Below are 16,218 nucleotides of genomic sequence, written 5' to 3' on the forward strand. Positions count from 1 at the left end.
AATTTACAATGCTGAATTAATAAAGTAGGGAAAGGATACCTAATGTTATATCTCTTAAGAATGAAATTACTGTTTTTGAACTGCACTTGCACTTTATATTTCGCACAAACGTTCCTCGCGTCTATGTTAATTTATATTTCACTTTCCTTAAATCGAATCAGTGGCGTCATCAATTGAGGTTTTCCTGAACCGCAGTATTAATTCTCCTTTTATGCAATTAAATTTAATCTTTTAAAATTTTTACAAAATAATATATTTTATTTTATTAAATTTCCATAATATACAAGACCATATTAAACCCAATTATATAAATTTTTGTTCGAACGGCGAATGGTGTTAAATACGTTATTATGTGAAATATCATTTGAAATTGTAAAGAAGTGCGAATATTTTGAACTTTTCAAGTCGCTATTTGGCATGCCATGGCTGTTTTGAAATAATTCCCCATAACTGTGCCTTGGCTACATGATCATCCATATTCATTTGATTTTGTTCGAAAGCTTTTGCGCAAACATAATCTGGAATTTCTTTCAGTTTTCGACCAGTTTTCATAGCTTTAATCTACGGGGAAAATTCTCGCAGTTTAAGTTTCTTAAACTCAAAGCGAAGAGATCAAACAAGTTGACTTTAAAACATTTATAACGTTGATTTTCTAGATTTTTCCTGGAAAATCCGCCTGGCGATTTTATTGGTCAAAGTATCAGCCAATCAAAGAACGAACGCGAAAAGAGTAATCTCGTGCCGGGCCGAAAATAAGAAAAATTTCTTATACGACTAGTGTCCAGTGACCCCCCTATTTGACTGGAAAATTTATTGGACATTGTCCACAAGAGTGTGCAAATAATAGCGTCGCATCTTCATAGTCAAGCTATCAAAACTTCGAAAGATTTATTGGTCAAAATGTCCAGTGACCCCCTTAGTTTAAAAAAAATTATGGGACATTTTAAAATTTTATTGGACAATGTCCAGTGTCCTGTGCTTATTTCCGGCCCTGATCTCGTGGTACCTTTGCACAACTAATTTCGGAAGCGTTTGGTTATTTTTGCGTTCCGTTCTTTGATTGGCCACGAATCGGATTCTGTTGGCCTTTTGAAAATGAGGAACATTTTGCTGAATTTTATCATTCTTAATCGAAAAAAATCACATTGTTTGAACATTTGTTGCCCCTAAATATCTGTAATTACTTGATTCTTGGCGCTTAACTCCAAGATGAGAGTGTCGTTATAAGCGTCCCAGACATTGTTACCAACAACAACAGATCCGTGATTCTGTTGAATAATCACGTCTTTGTCCGGGCCTAGAAGCTTTCCAACATTTTTACCGTCTTCCAATCCGGTAAATCCACCATAATCGTTATCGTATGCAATACGGTTGTACAGAGGTATAGCTGTTTGTTCCAACATCAGCAATGTAGTGTCTTCCAAACTCGCTATGTAGGGCGAAACCATATATATGAGCACTGAGGAATGCATAGATATATTATGCTTGAAATATTTATGAGGCTATAGACTCCATACTAATATCTGATTGGAGGTAAGAAATTGGCCACTTCACCTTCCTCGCGGTTCATTGGCTATTCACAAATACAGTACAAGCGTTGACCCTATAGTTCTACTCGTATAGGTCACATGACGCGTAGAGTGAATAAAAAGGTATTTGAAGTCTTACCAAGCACTTTTATATAAGGTGAATGCGTATGCACGGCGCATACGGTCTCGGGTCTTGCCAGGTAAATCCCACGGTGAAGCTCTGCTCCAGGGTTGTAAATTGCAATTTCACCATGTTCAACAAGTTCTCCCGTATTGATGAGCACGCCTAGTATATTCTTAGGTGTGACCTAGATACGTTCAATTGTAGTTTCATCAACCTTTCTTTTTAATTATAGTATTACTTAATTTTTAATGGGAGTATCACCTAATTATCACTAGACCTTGAGTTCATGTATTTAATCAAGATCAGGATGTGATGAATTAGGTGAAGGAAGTGAGGTGACGGAAGGAGTGTTGGGGTCAAGTCAACTCCGGCGGACATAGGCAATCGGCACCTCTTTTAGGGTAGGAGTACACTTTGGCGCCAAGAAGATTGGCTTACATTTATAGCGTCTCACGCTTCCCACTCGTGGTTAAAGACTTACTTCATCAAACTGCACAAAAGGTGGCGTTATTAGAATCATTTCTCCTGGTTTTCCGTCTGCTCTTGGTGCTCTGACGCTAATATGGTTAAAGATTCGGTCTTGAAACCCCAACTGGGCCAATCCGCGATGGGCAGCGGCCAACTGTATTCTCAATCCATAGTTTATCTCCTTCGCTGTGCTTCCTTCGCCACCGTCCTTATTGATTACAGCGTGCTTTGATCCGTTGACTTGAATTAAGTTAATTGTTAAATTAAGTTTGGAACATGAAGAAAGTGTTAAATTTAAGTTTGGAACATGAAGAAAGTGTTAAATTTAAGTTTGGAACATGAAGAAAGTGTTAAATTTAAGTTTGGAACATGAAGAAAGTGTTAAATTTAAGTTTGGAACATGAAGAAAGTGTTAAATTTAAGTTTGGAACATGAAGAAAGTGATAAATTTAAGTTTGGAACATGAAGAAAGTGTTAAATTTAAGTTTGGAAACTTTTTCAGTCGATTACGGTGCACTTAACGTCCATTTTATTAGCTAATCTATATTTGCAAATAAAAATGCCGGCAAAGCTTTATCTAGCGAACTGAAATGTTCCTGGTAAATTACCTAGAGGTAATTCGTAGCGTAATGCTGTACTTTTCACTGAGCTAAGGCATTACGTGTGATTTTTAAAAAGCCCTACCCTATACATGTTTTAAATAGTGGCACATAACCCGTAATCTCTGTCGTCTTATCTGTCGTTACTCTTAAGTTGAAGGTACTAAGAAAGATTTTTCCAATCCGTGGCCATCATGGAAAATGGCGGAAAGATACGCGATAAATTTTTTATTTATATTTGTGATTTAAATCTTTATCTATTTAAGTCAAAGTTGTGACTGACTGGCTGATAATCAACGCCCAGCCCAAACCGCATTGCCTAGAAGCTTCAAAATTTCCTGGGACGTTAAGCGTAAGTAGTAGGGACGCACTAAGGAAGTTTTTTGCAAATCAGCCACCATCTTGAAAAATGGTGCGCAAAAATGTAATATATATGTATCAGTCTATTAATCGGTTATATATATATAACCGATTAATAGACCGATTCATTATTTCCCATATATGGGCTGTTTGACTTTTGGGGTTCGATTTGCTCTGCCATCTTTTAAATTGGTGACCCAAAAATGAATAAAAATCAGCTAAGGGTTTTAATATGCTGCCATCTTTTCAAATGGTGACCCAAAAATGAATAAAAATCAACTAAGGGTTTTAATATGCTGCCATCTTTTCAAATGGTGACCCAAAAATATAATAATTATCAGCTGACGCTTTTATATTTTTGGTTTAAATTAATAATAAAATTGAAGTTAAAATTCTTTTTATCCGAGATAATTTCACTAAATTACGGCTCCTAATTTAATGTAATCATTTCAACGCTTCACTAATCCTGCAAGTCTTAATTACTATTTAATTTTTTGGGAAAATAACAAATAAGCACTTACCCAAAATCCTACTCATACTCGAAAGTTATTCGGTAGTGTTTCGCGGTTAACAACTCGCGACGTTCTAAATCACCTACTTGCGAGCTTTACTGTTATGTACAGTGTGAAGTATGAACGTGCCTGTACACTAGATTATTCTACATCTAGTTAAACTGTTGACAAAATAAAATTGCTTAACGAGTTGGAGAAATATGCATATGTTAAGGGAACTTTGAATTATTTGAAAAACTCCGAACTTTATCATCATTAATATAAAAGAGTACTTTGAGATATATTTGAACACGACTCTTCCAATAATTATAACATTAACCCTTATCTATTTGATAATACGTGAGTGTTCATATTCTATTCATGCCCAGTATTATAAGTTTATAAGATATGTTCCATAAGTATGATACTTCCTATACTTCGTGATGCTAGAGACTGAGAGCTAGTTCGAGAACGACAAGCAAAAATTGACTACACTCGCTTTTGCAGTCCATCTTCCTATTTAGTCTGCATTACTAAACACTATAGTCTTTGAGTCCACCCTTATTTTTTTAAGAAAGTAAATTTTTATACAACTTTGAAATTCAATAAAAAAAAAATGCTTAATCATAATGCTAAAATTGTAAGGGTCTAGAATATTACGTTCTTTACAGACTTCCATAGCGGAAAAATAAGATATTTTTTCTGATTTATAAGATTTTATAGAACAAATAATTAGGTTGTGTTAGATCATAAGTGAATCATATATGATCTCCTCACACTGTAGAACTATGTAAGGAACGGAACTAGGGAGGTAACAAATTTAATTCAATTGGACGCGTGTGGTCAGTAGAGACCAAGTACCCAGTTAGCTGAGTTGTCTTCGTAGCTAGAATAGTCGTTGAATGTGGTACTATCAGAAGCTTATAACCCCAGCAAAGTTCATATCTAAAGCCTTTCCCAACTCTGCGAATAATTTTTATATCGCTTTTCCGAGCCCTATTGGACGAATCCGTCTGGTGCTATACTAGGCGTCTTATAGGGGTACTGCCTAGTACACAGCGGGAAAGCTTGGTGTAGTGTCCAGCCATTACGGAAACTTAATTGCTTTTATCTTCTTTAAATTGTAGATAGAAACATGGTTCCAAATGATATATTCATTAATTTACAGGCTCTTTCGATTAACAAATAAATCAGAGAGTATAATTCGATTGAAAATAACTGATTCTCATTGTTCACTCTATTATAGAAGCATTCACCATGAATAATATTAACAAATATACACTTTTTATTAAAAATAATTTCGGTATAATTTCAAGAAATTTTGGTATAATCATTTTACAATCTGAATTCAGGGTCAACTTGGCCCAATTTCTTTACGTAAGTAGCTAGATGAGCGTCGATCAACGGGGTTTGCGCCAAGAACATAAATTGATTCATTGCTTTTTCGCAAATTTCCTTAGGAACTTCTATCAATTTGGCTCCCGTTTGCATAGCTTGAACCTGAGATGATTAAAGAAATAAAAATGCATGTAGTTGAGATTTAAAACAATTAACAAATTAATTAATTATTATTAGTGTCCAATTAATTGTTCTTAATAATTAAGAAGTGCAATCGCGCCATTTTATGCATCACGACGTGACAAAATGGCACACAAGTAGTGATTTGCCCAAATGGCTAGCTTATTGTAAAGTTCGATTTCTCTAGCAGATGAAGCTTGTTTTCTTGTTCCATCTTCATATTGCTGAGTCAAATGTTCTAAGTTGCGTAATCATCCATTAAAAACGGAATTAATTTATAATTTTAATGTTACAAAAACATTCTTCGACTATGGATGGGATTTAGGATAATTACATATCAGTTTGTACTTTAGTACATAGTCTATTTTTAATGAGTCTATTTTTGTTCAATGGTCTAATAAATGGCAGAAAGAGTTAGGGCGATGGGGAAAAATGCTAGGCCTCGGCTTCATCCCATAGCATAATCAAATAGCGTCGTCTGCTATAGAAACCTAGCTTTGAAATTCGCGAGACATTTGGACCAATAATGACGTGTGTTCCATGGTATTTGAAAAGTATTCTATAGACCTCTTCCACGTAAAAAAAGGGGCTAGGCAACCCTCAGTATTGGGACATACAAGGGGGTTGATACATTGCCATCCGTCTCTGTTCATTCTCATGACAGAAAAATACTACAGCGCAGGCGCCAAAAAGCGAGATAGAAGGCAAAGTTTCACCCCCGTGTCTTTCCCTCTTAGTTGCATCAAAATGGTCTATTGAGTTTCTAGATGTTTTCTAAAAGAGGCCTCTTGTGCATGTAGAAGGTATTTCTTTTAATTCTTTTTTTAGGAACTTTACTTGTGTATGGGCGCTGATTTCCAAGGCGACCTGAAACATGAATGCCATGGATATGGAGTCACCAACAGAGACGGAACCGTGATGTCTTAAAATCAGATTAGTATATTTGTCGCCCAATAAGCTGCCGACTCTTTGTCCTTCCTCCAGATCGTCCACTATTCCGCCGTAATCCAAGTCGTAGCCGATTTGTTTGTACAGTTGCAATGCCGTTTGATTTAGCATCAAAACGGTAGGGTCTTCCAAACTAGCTGTTATTTAAGTAGATAAATATTACTTGTTAAAACGTTTTGTACCTAAAACTTTGTGCTATTTACCTAAGGCGCAGACGAAAGGTGAATGGGTGTGCATCATGCATTTGGTTTGGGGTCTAGCTAGGTAAACACCTCGGTGAAATGATCCCGCAATTTGGTGCAAAGAACCATCTCCTTCAACTACGTCACCTTCTTTTAGTTCGATTCCAAGTAAACTGGATGGTGTCACCTATATATTTATTAATTATTGTCATAAGTTTTGTAAAATGGGGTTTGGAACTCGACCAATTTTTTTCTCTCTAGTGTAGGCGCGATGGAAGCGGCATAAAATCCTCAAATTTGTTCACTAGTGCCTGGATCTACTACCAATGCTAGAGCTCTTTACTTCTAGTCTCATCTTACTTCTGACTTTACCATAGTCTTTTAATATATATATTACTATCAAATTTCCTATCATTAATTTATAAAACTGAAATTTTTGCTCAGTAGGAAAGATTTTTTTTCTAAATATGACCAAAACGTCCTGACGGGCTACTTGGTAACAAGTTACTTAAATTGTCTGCGTGAGCGAATTAAAATAATGATAAGATTCCAGTTGTTACCTCACTGAATCCAATTGGGAATGGAGTGATAAGCATGACATCTCCTTGTCCATTAGCAGCTGGTGCGATAACACTCAAATGGTTGAATACTCTATCGCTAATTCCATATTCGGCCAGACCCCGATGGGCAGCGGCTAACTGAATTCTCAAGGATCGGTTAGCTTCCTTGGGCCCTAAACCTTCGATTGACAGGCTTAGGTATCGTCGGAATGATTGGAGTACTGGTCTTAATTTATGAAGCCGCATTTTCTACGAAAAGTCGCAATGCATTATGCGTCCACAAATCAAACAGTAAAAAGTTATATGCGTCAAGTGCGTTGGTATAAGCAGAAGGGGATAATAGAAGAAGGATGACACTCTGTATCCTATTAATACTAGTTAGTAATGTAACATGATTCTTCCCAGGTTCACCCTTTATGTTTGCTCTCATGCTCATCAAACTTCAGATGGGCATCGCACCGTGCTAGGGTGAATTCTATAACTGTTTTGTATTTACTAAATCCTCAGCCATCAACCAACCCACAAACCTTGATTGTCTTGACGTGGGACAAAAACGCACAAGCGCGTGCGCTTTGGCAAATATTTAAGCGCTAATAGAGTAATGATGAGGGAACTATTTATCGCGTATGTGATTCGGTTTAGTAACCTTGCTATAATAAATTTTAAGGGATGTTGAGAAGAATCATGTTTTTGTGGTACTCTTCTCCCGAAGAGAAGTATTATATACTTCTGGTATAAGCCATTATTTTGGTTTGCCAGGTGGTTTGAGATTTTTTATTAAACGTTATCGTGAAAACGCAAATTATGCTTTCGCCTCGACAATTCAAATTAAAATAAAGGTACAGGTAATACAATTGAAATAATACGCAAAAATTGGTACTGTTTGCGTTTAGGGATATAAAATACTGTATTTGAAAAAAAAACTGTAATTTAGAAGTCAGGCTTCTTGGCGGACAAAGTCCAGCACCAATTAGCTTGGCCTCCTGTTGTAAATGGTATAAATCCTCCTAGTCTGACAACTAGGAGGCTTGATACCATTAACACCTGGTGGCCAGGCTACTTGGGGGACACAAGTCCAGCACCAATTAGCTTGGCCTCCTGGTGTAAATGGTATAAATCCTCCTAGTCTGAAAACTATGTATGGTCAAATTATCAATGCGTGAACTCAAAACTTATCAAAACTGGTCTTAAAATATTTCGCCGTTCGACACTAATAACAAGGAATTTTTTTATAATTTTATTATTATAACCCAAAATAAAACGATATTCATATTAGAATAATCTGCTAATTTGTGAACCTAAACGCGACTGCATTTTGTAACGTTTTATCAATGGCGAACCGCGAGTTGACTGAACTAACGGCTGGAATTCTTTCTCTCTAAAAATGACCTTGATTATTATTCTAAATATATGTAATTTATTTTTTTACTACAGATATTTTTGGGACAATGAACAGAAATTTTGAAAGCCAAAACGCCTACTTCAAGATAATCGTTATCAAGTAGTAGTATGCGTTTATTCACTAACATCATAAGTTTATAAGATATGTTCCCTAAGTATGACCCTACCTATACTTCGTAATGCTAGAGACTTACTGAGAGGTTGTTCGAGAATGAGAAAAGAGAATTGACTACACTCTGTTTTGCAGGACTTCCTATTTAGTCTGTACTAAGCCAGGCAGTACGAGAAACTATGACGTTTCAACTACATCACTTCATGACTCTCAGTAACCAGTGACTAACTTAAGGAACATATATTATGAACTTGTGATAGCATTAACGAAGCACGGGTATTTCGCTAGTAACTTTATAACCTCGCATTTATATCGAATTTTTTCACCACGCACTGCTCATACGCACAATTACACAGCTTACCAACACAGCCCTTAACCATCTAATCATAATTAAACAGTTTAAATAAATTACGTTCTAGTTTCAACGCCGGTCCCTTATTTTCGGAAACTTTCATGTTAAAAATAGGTAAACTTACCAAAATTAGTAACTAGAGCCTAGTAACTTCAATTTCGCATTTTATCTGTGTATTTTCATTAAACCAGTCTACTGCGGGCCGCCTATTTTGATAAAAGTTTCCTTATCAGTGGCCTACTTTTTTGTATCATATTTACTCTGTACCTACTAGAAGCAAAGGTGGAACCCATATTTTTTAAACCTGGGCGCGTTTTAAACGACGTGTAGCTGGCGCTTCGGTAAAGACTTTCATGTTCATAATGAAACATTTTAACGCCATCTATACATATGACTTTATTTAGTAAAACTATGATTAGCAATTAAAACTAAGTTCGAATTTAATAATTTTTATCGATGTAGGCCTTCTCTGGAATTTTTAAGCTGCAAATTAATTTAATTTGTATTTGAAATATTGTTTTTAATTTGTTTAGTATACCCTAGATGGCGACTTAAAGAAAGTAAATGCCTGAAACCTTTATATTCAACCGCGTATTTTAAACGTCCTATTGAAATTCAACATAAATCTTACACGTGATCAGTAAAAAACTTCAGTAAATTAGTTTCAAAATTTTGATGCTAGAGTCGAAACTTTTTTGAGTAAAATTAAATGTACTAGATTTCCAGAGACTATAAAAATTAGCCTATTTTACTTCGTAGTCCGGTAGATCTTAGCCGGAACCAACGAAGCGCTCCCAACCGCTTTTGTGACGTCAGGCGTCAAGAAGGAAATCAGCCGTTCAGGCGAATCCACTAATCCGATTACTATCCGCGTCCAATGGCGCCCCAAACTCCTCCTTTTTCCTCTGACAAGCCACACCCATTTTCTTAAGAGGAGTTTGCGCGTGACGTCAAAATGGGGTCGGGGGAGAGACAATGTTGGCCTATTTCCTCGCTTCGTGGCTTGGAAAATGATTACGATGGAGAAGAGGGGATTTCTGCTCTTCGGAGTCGATTTTTCTATCGACTTTTTGGGGGCCCCGTGCCCAATCTTTGGGAGTTAATAGTACGTGCCAGACGGAACAAATTTCAATTGGGTGTATACACCCTCCTCCCCCTCCGACGTGGTTGGGGGCCAAGGGGGAGAGGAAGAAATAGCGGTCAAGCAAAGAGTGGGGGTTCCTAACGCCCCTATTGTTTACGTAATGCTTACCAGTGACTCGACCCGAACTACCTACCGTCTTTAGGAAGCAAAAGGGTGGAAAAATGATGCCAATCATTCAAAGGGGTTAATCCCCTTGACTCACTTCAAAACCCCTAACCCCACTTCATTGCAGCCCCGTTAAAAAATAACCGATAATTCTTACGCCCCCTTGAAAATCCATTTGTATTAAGTAGTTATCATTTTGACACCTTACTTCAGTCTTAAACAATTATATTCTTCTGTTAAGATTTCTTCATAAATTAACATTTGACAACAACACTAATTAAAAAAATCAAAACAGACCTAATTAAAATAATTAGTTTTTATAAGCAACATTATTTATTTTCTTTAATTTCTGTTTAAACCCGAAAACCTTTACTAAAAATATTCATTGATGTTTAATGGTTAAATTTAGCGGTCGATTTTGCCTCCAAATCTAGATCCTAAAAATATGGCGCCATGGCACGACCAAAATTGCCCCAAAATGTTTTAGCGCTAAATTCAAAAATTCGAGTGTTTCAAAATTTCCCAATAGATTTAGTTAGCTTGGGCGAAACCTTGGTAAACGTTAAGTCACTCAGTTAAAACCTTATAACGGAAAGTACTTAAGTACTTACCCAAAAAAGAGTAGTCTTTGGCCATAACTCCGAGTCCCGACACGACGCATGCGCTGTGACCGAATCTAGTATACTTCATAGATCCAACATTTTCCCATTGGTTCTTGTCTTCATCGTAGCGTTCCACAGGCGCGATAATATTGTAGGATTTAATTCCACCGATGACGTAGATTCGATCCTCAAGGACAACAGTGGCGAAATTGCTTCTACAATGATTCATGGTCTCTATTGGGGACCATATTTTGGTGCTTGGATCGTATCGGATACAACTTCTGAGTCTGTGATGGCCATCGAAGCCCCCGAATACGTAGATCTTGTTTCTGTAGGCGATGACACCTAAACCACTTCGAGCTCCACCCATTGGGGGCATTGGACTCCATTCATTGGTCTCGGGGTCGTAAACTTCGCCCGATTGGAGGACATGGGCCCCCGTAGTGAGACCCCCGACGATGTAAATCTTATCTGTTTACGTTTTTTTCAAAACCGATAAATTTTTGGATTTTGTACAACTTACTTTCGTGAACCGTGGCATTAGCATCACTCCGAGGGGAATTCATTTCGGCAATTAGGGACCATTGATTGTTTTTGGGATCGTATCTTTCGCAGGTATTTGTTCTAACTCGCCCGTCAAAGCCACCCATGACGTAGATGTAACCGTTCAATTTGACAACGCTGGGGTAACGTCTCGGTATAGACATGCACCCTTTCTCAGTCCAAATACGCGTCACAGGGTCAAATACTCTCAAGGAATTGCAGTAAATAGTACAATCATAACCACCGACACAGTATATCAAACCATTCAGTTCGACAGCTCCATGGTTAGCTCTAGGCATACTGTCGGTGTAAGGGAACCATAGCCATCGGTTTGATCGTACGTCGTAGGTCTCTATGACTGATGACGGGTTGTCTGAAAACCATCCTCCGATAACGAAGATTATCTCGCGAGGGATTCTAGGACGAGCGTGGTAGATGGTGACGTCTAATATCTCGTCCAGGTCGCGTTTTCGGGACACGTACTCCTTGGCCTGCATGACCAAAGGATTTCGGAGGACGACATTTCGCAAATACTCCGGAGGACACAGACAGAATCTAACTTGGTCCAATAAGAGTGGAAGACTTCCACGTCTAGTTTCAAGGTCATGATTGACCCATTTCATTATCGCCTCGAAAACTTCTTGTTCTTGTTTGGCGTTCAAGGCGTCCGATTTCAAGAAATCCAACATGTCATCGCGAGAAAGGTTGAGAAATGATGGACTCTGACTTACAATCTACAAAACAATTAGTACCCATACTCATATGGACTTATTATCTTTGGGCGTACCACGAAAAACTTATCCAGTATGAAATCTGTAGCCTTCTCTCGTAACCAATCGCAGTTGTACCTTCCGGCTAAGGCCCTATAGTTAATGGCCGTTTCGGCAGTCAAATCTCTTAGCATGAATTGAAAACATTTCTCTACGATCGCCGGAATCTCTAAATTGACGGAGGCCCTAAGTAGATCCTCTAAGTTAGTTCCGCTAACATTCAGGTAGTCGTGGTAAACGAATTCTAGGATGTCTCGTAACGTTTGCGATGACACATCGACTTGATGGATCTCGGCGCCAAGGTTCTTGTTGAACAAGCGTCTTAAGAATGGACTAAACAAGGCCAAAATTAATCTGGAAATGTTTTCAACCATGAATTTCAGATATTCAACTTCTGTAAAGATCGGTTAGTCTACCTGTGTATGTTATATTGTTGACCATCGATACTTTCAAGCTTAGCGTCACATAAATGATCGCCTGTCATAACTACAGCTTCGCGTAGACTAATGGGTAAGGACATTAAAGGTGATGGGGATTCTTGTCCATCATGCGGAGGGCATGCTCCGCAAGAATTCATGGTTTAAACTTTATTTTCAAGGTTAACGCTTTTAATACTAAACGATGCTAAGCCTTAAATTGAGATAGTTTTAAAAGTTTAAAACTCACGCGAAGAAATAAAACAACAAAATACAGCTTTAAAAAATGCGCGTGAATTTCTCTCATAATAAAATGAGCTGAACATATCCAAACTAAATCGCCTACATTATTTATACTCCAGCACAATATTTGTATATCCTCTAAATTATTGTCTAAAAAGGTATTATGCCGTTTTCCATTGGCATTTTCAATTTAGTTATTATCTTACTGGGGTAAAAACGGAAATTACTTTAAAATTTCACTTAATCTGTTTATGTCTCCTTTAATATTGCTCTATGGTTACTGCTAGCCTAGTGGCTAGCAAGCAGCCAATGGAAAACGGCATGAGAGAGCAGACAGCACTGTCACAGCAGACTATTATAATTTTTGGCGGGACGCGGGAGAGTTCTGATTTTTCTGAAAGTCGAGAAGCCGCCGGGAGTGTGGCGCACTCCTGTAAGCCAAGCTTCTGGGCGGCAAAGTTTGAGGGAATACGACACATGTCGGCGTTCCTACCCTATAGGTGCCGACTGTCCCGTGTCCGCCGGAGGTGACTTACCCCAATGCCACCTTCCGTCGCCTCCCAAGTAAACCTCATTTCCTTCCCTGCTTACACACATACGACCTAGCGGCCCCCGTCAGTGCTGGGCCGCGTAGGGTCTCCCGCTCAATTCTTCCTGGTGCTCAAGGCCTAACGGCTAAGCACTAGTGCTAGTAGGTGGAAAAAAAAAAAAAAAAAAAAAAAAAAAGTCGAGAAGCCACGTATTCTGTCTTTGCTCTTGGGCAATTATTAATTACTTCTAAAATTATTGAATGAAATTAGTTTTTTTTTTATAAATATTAAATCGATAGCTATAATCTCGACTAGTTTAAGTAAGCGGATTTAGGCCTAATCAAAGAAATGTTTCCTAAACGTAAAACCTATGAGAAATCTAATGGTAACTCAAGTACCACCACCAAAAAACCATACCCCGAAAGTAAGAAGCCGCCAAAAATATCAGTGGACGAGGAAGATGACGATTTTGAAAGCGGTAACTTCGAAGATGATCTTGCCATGATGACTGAAACAGTTGAAAGTCAAGAAGGTGAAGGTCCAGAGAATCAAGTCACCCGCAGCGTCAAGTGGGGTCCCGTCCAAACCCTCCAACATTAAATCCTTCGAAAGATACCTTCACTTTTCAACAACTTGATTTGGATCATTATATTACCGGCTTTGCCATGGAAGGTATGTCAGGCCCTCAGAAAGGATCAGCACCAATAATGAGGATGTTTGAGATTTATGGTTGATACCAATGTAGTTGGTTGTAGTTGGGTTGAACTTCCACCAGGATCTTACAAAATCCGCGATAAAGATCTTTCCCGGCCAATATCCCCATGTCAAATTGAAATTGACGTTGCTTGGAGTCGATTTATTTCTCACCCTCCTGAAGGGGAATGGTCAAGAATTTCCCCCTTACGCATTTTAAGCTTTGATATTGAATGTGCTGGACGTCAAGGCATTTTCCCTGAATCTGAGAAAGACCCGATAATTCAAATTGCCAATATGCTCCTTAGACAAGGGGAACGAGATCCTTTCATTAGAAATATCTTTACATTGGATACTTGCTCGGCAATTATTGGATCTCAAGTCATGTCCTTCAAAAATGAGCGAGAATTGTTAGAGGTAGTTATTTAAATTGTTTAATTATGTATTTTTAAAGGGAAAGTGAAGATAACATAACATTATAGCTTAAAAGAACGGCCTTTTTCTAAATATAGAAGGAATTAAATATTAAAAAATAAATAAATGATCTCTTATTACTAAATAATTAGGATTTAATTAGTCTTAAAAACAATCAAGGACTACAGCACCAACCGCATTGGTTTAGTGGCGTCTGCTAATCTGAACCTCTTACTCCTACGTGATTGGTTGAATTCTCACAGACTTTAGGGAGGTAAGAGTAAGAGGTTTGGTTTAGTGGCGTCTGCTAATCTTAACCTCTTACTCCTACGTGATTGGTTGAATTCTCACAGACTTTAGGGAGGTAAGAGTAAGAGGTTTGGTTTAGTTGCGTCTGCTAATCTGAACCTCTTACTCCTACGTGATTGGTTGAATTCTCACAGACTTTAGGGAGGTAAGAGTAAGAGGTTCAATTTTGCAGACGCCACTAAACCAATGGCGGATGGCGCAGTAGTCCTCGTTTTTAAGACTAGTTAATTGCTAATTATTTTGCAATAAGAAATGATCATGAATGCAACTGGAGGTACGACTATATTGTTCAAGATCAATAGATCTTGGCCACGGCCCATTGGTGTCGCTAGGTACATTTCACGACTACACAAAACGGAAGAAAGAAACAGTGGTGGCATGCTTTGGAACCCGCTGTCAGAAAGGCTCCCCCTCCCGCTTCCTTGGGGTGCCCCCCCCCCCCTTGGAAGCAGAGCAAAAGGCCTTGTCGTGGCGGAGGGGGCCCGAGTTCGGTGTGCCGGTTAGGATGGTTCCTTGGGCTTGCCCTTGGTTCGGACCTTTCCCTGCCCCGTTCCGCGAACGTTTTGCTCGGCCGCCTCGCCCCCGCCCAGGTGTTGCTATGGATCATTCCCAGCTCTTGGCAACCCTCTGGGGGCCGCGGATACATTTTTTGGACCGTATGGCACTGCTGTGCTCGGAGGGCGATCCCCCGGCCCCTCGAGCCTTCTGCTGCCTTAGTCCGAGCCCTGTCACTGACCACCTCCTGGCTGGGCTCACCGCTGACGGTGTCCCGCCTCTGTCACCTGCTTAAGGGGCGTTGCCGGGCCCGCTGGCCGATCGCGTATGCCTTGACGGCGGTTCCGCAGGTACCATTTTGGGCACAGGGATGAAGGCAGGAGGGTGGCGCTGTAGATGCCCCCGTGCGCAGGAGCAGCGCCTAATCAAATGCATTCTGAGTGTCAGAAAGGCTAGACTGACTGACAAAGAAGAAGCCAACACAAATACCAAGAACATTCCCTTAAAGGCTTAAAAATTGCCCACCTTAACGTCAGAAGTTTAAAACGTCACATAACCGACATTATATATGTACTAAATAATCTTACCATTGATATCATTGGCTTATCAGAAATGTGGTTATCTGATTGAGTTCATGACACAACTCTTACTATACCCAATTATACTCTCATTAGAAAGGTCCGCCGAAATAAAGCAGGGGGGTGGTCTGTGCATTTACTATAGTAAGACGCTACAAGTATCACTATTATCAGAAGTATATAATACTTCTCTTCGAGAGAAGTGTACAAGCACAAAGCGGGGTAAGTGTAACGTCATTCTTCCCAACATCGGAACATTTAGAGCAAGGTTACTAAACCGAATCACATACGCGATAAATAGTTCCCTCATCATTACTCTATTAGCGTTTAAATATTTGGCAAGGCGCATGCGCTTGTGCATTTTTGTCCCACGTCAAGACAATCAAGGTTTGTGGGTTGGTTGATGGGGATTTAGTGCCAAACAATTATAGAATTCACCTTACGGTGCGATGCCCATTTGTAGTTTGATGAGCGGGAAAGCAAACTAAAAGGGTGAGCCTGGGAAGAATGACGTTACATAACTAAAGCATTAAGAGGATACAGAGTGTCATCCTTCTTCCATTATCCCCTTCTGCTATTATCAACCACAACGGAAACAGTCAATTCTAACCTAGAATCCCTGTGGTGTAGACTCCACGAAAAGAATTGTAAACCGAGTGTGATTGGAATATGCTATCGTCCGCCAAATGGAAGCTGCGCTAGTAGCTACTCAGATCTGAAATTACAACTAGA

General features: G+C 38.9%; 4 protein-coding genes across 4 annotated transcripts; 1 reads left to right on the forward strand and 3 right to left on the reverse strand.

The window, feature by feature from the left end:
• Nucleotides 1-229: 229 nt before the first annotated feature.
• Nucleotides 230-3,855, reverse strand: LOC149702905 (uncharacterized). The gene is made up of 5 exons (XM_089865804.1): nucleotides 3,602-3,855; nucleotides 2,135-2,361; nucleotides 1,669-1,837; nucleotides 1,185-1,429; nucleotides 230-561 (listed from the first exon to the last, which is right to left on the reverse strand). Exons 1-5 carry the CDS (start codon nucleotides 3,615-3,617, stop codon nucleotides 409-411), a joined length of 810 nt encoding a protein of 269 aa, XP_089721930.1. The 5' UTR covers nucleotides 3,618-3,855; the 3' UTR covers nucleotides 230-408.
• A 1,051-nt stretch (nucleotides 3,856-4,906) lies between these two features.
• On the reverse strand, nucleotides 4,907-6,594 carry LOC149702906 (alpha-adducin-like). Its single transcript, XM_089867156.1, has 4 exons — nucleotides 6,580-6,594; nucleotides 6,241-6,406; nucleotides 5,927-6,174; nucleotides 4,907-5,071 (listed from the first exon to the last, which is right to left on the reverse strand). The coding sequence occupies exons 1-4, from the start codon at nucleotides 6,592-6,594 to the stop codon at nucleotides 4,907-4,909; spliced, it is 594 nt and encodes a 197-aa protein (XP_089723282.1).
• Nucleotides 6,595-9,023: 2,429 nt separating this feature from the next.
• Nucleotides 9,024-12,393, reverse strand: LOC149702907 (kelch-like protein 10). The gene is made up of 5 exons (XM_089866810.1): nucleotides 12,225-12,393; nucleotides 11,826-12,162; nucleotides 11,019-11,772; nucleotides 10,505-10,966; nucleotides 9,024-10,444 (listed from the first exon to the last, which is right to left on the reverse strand). The coding sequence occupies exons 1-5, from the start codon at nucleotides 12,383-12,385 to the stop codon at nucleotides 10,425-10,427; spliced, it is 1,734 nt and encodes a 577-aa protein (XP_089722936.1). The 5' UTR covers nucleotides 12,386-12,393; the 3' UTR covers nucleotides 9,024-10,424.
• A 1,151-nt stretch (nucleotides 12,394-13,544) lies between these two features.
• On the forward strand, nucleotides 13,545-15,521 carry LOC149702908 (DNA polymerase delta catalytic subunit-like). The gene is made up of 2 exons (XM_089866811.1): nucleotides 13,545-13,669; nucleotides 13,743-15,521. Exons 1-2 carry the CDS (start codon nucleotides 13,663-13,665, stop codon nucleotides 14,117-14,119), a joined length of 384 nt encoding a protein of 127 aa, XP_089722937.1. The 5' UTR covers nucleotides 13,545-13,662; the 3' UTR covers nucleotides 14,120-15,521.
• The last annotated feature ends 697 nt before the right edge of the window (nucleotides 15,522-16,218 follow it).

The sequence above is a fragment of the Phalangium opilio genome, unplaced genomic scaffold (genome assembly GCF_054372755.1).
Source record: "Phalangium opilio isolate 3A_F unplaced genomic scaffold, DU_Popi_V2 ptg000017l_1, whole genome shotgun sequence".
Lineage (NCBI taxonomy): Eukaryota > Metazoa > Arthropoda > Arachnida > Opiliones > Phalangiidae > Phalangium > Phalangium opilio.

Coding starts and splice junctions, on each gene's coding strand:
- LOC149702905 (XM_089865804.1), bottom strand. Junction 1,838..2,134: donor CTTTTGTGCAGTTTGATGAA/GTAAGTCTTTAA, acceptor GAACGTATCTAG/GTCACACCTAAGAATATACT. Junction 1,430..1,668: donor ACCTTATATAAAAGTGCTTG/GTAAGACTTCAA, acceptor CGCCCTACATAG/CGAGTTTGGAAGACACTACA.
- LOC149702906 (XM_089867156.1), bottom strand. Junction 6,175..6,240: donor ACCTTTCGTCTGCGCCTTAG/GTAAATAGCACA, acceptor CTTAAATAACAG/CTAGTTTGGAAGACCCTACC. Junction 5,072..5,926: donor AAATCAGCGCCCATACACAA/GTAAAGTTCCTA, acceptor TAATCATCTCAG/GTTCAAGCTATGCAAACGGG.
- LOC149702907 (XM_089866810.1), bottom strand. CDS start 12,385: ATGAATTCTTGCGGAGCATGCCCTCCGCATGATGGACAAGAATCCCCA. Junction 11,773..11,825: donor TACTGGATAAGTTTTTCGTG/GTACGCCCAAAG, acceptor ATTGTTTTGTAG/ATTGTAAGTCAGAGTCCATC. Junction 10,445..10,504: donor CAAAGACTACTCTTTTTTGG/GTAAGTACTTAA, acceptor ACGTTTACCAAG/GTTTCGCCCAAGCTAACTAA.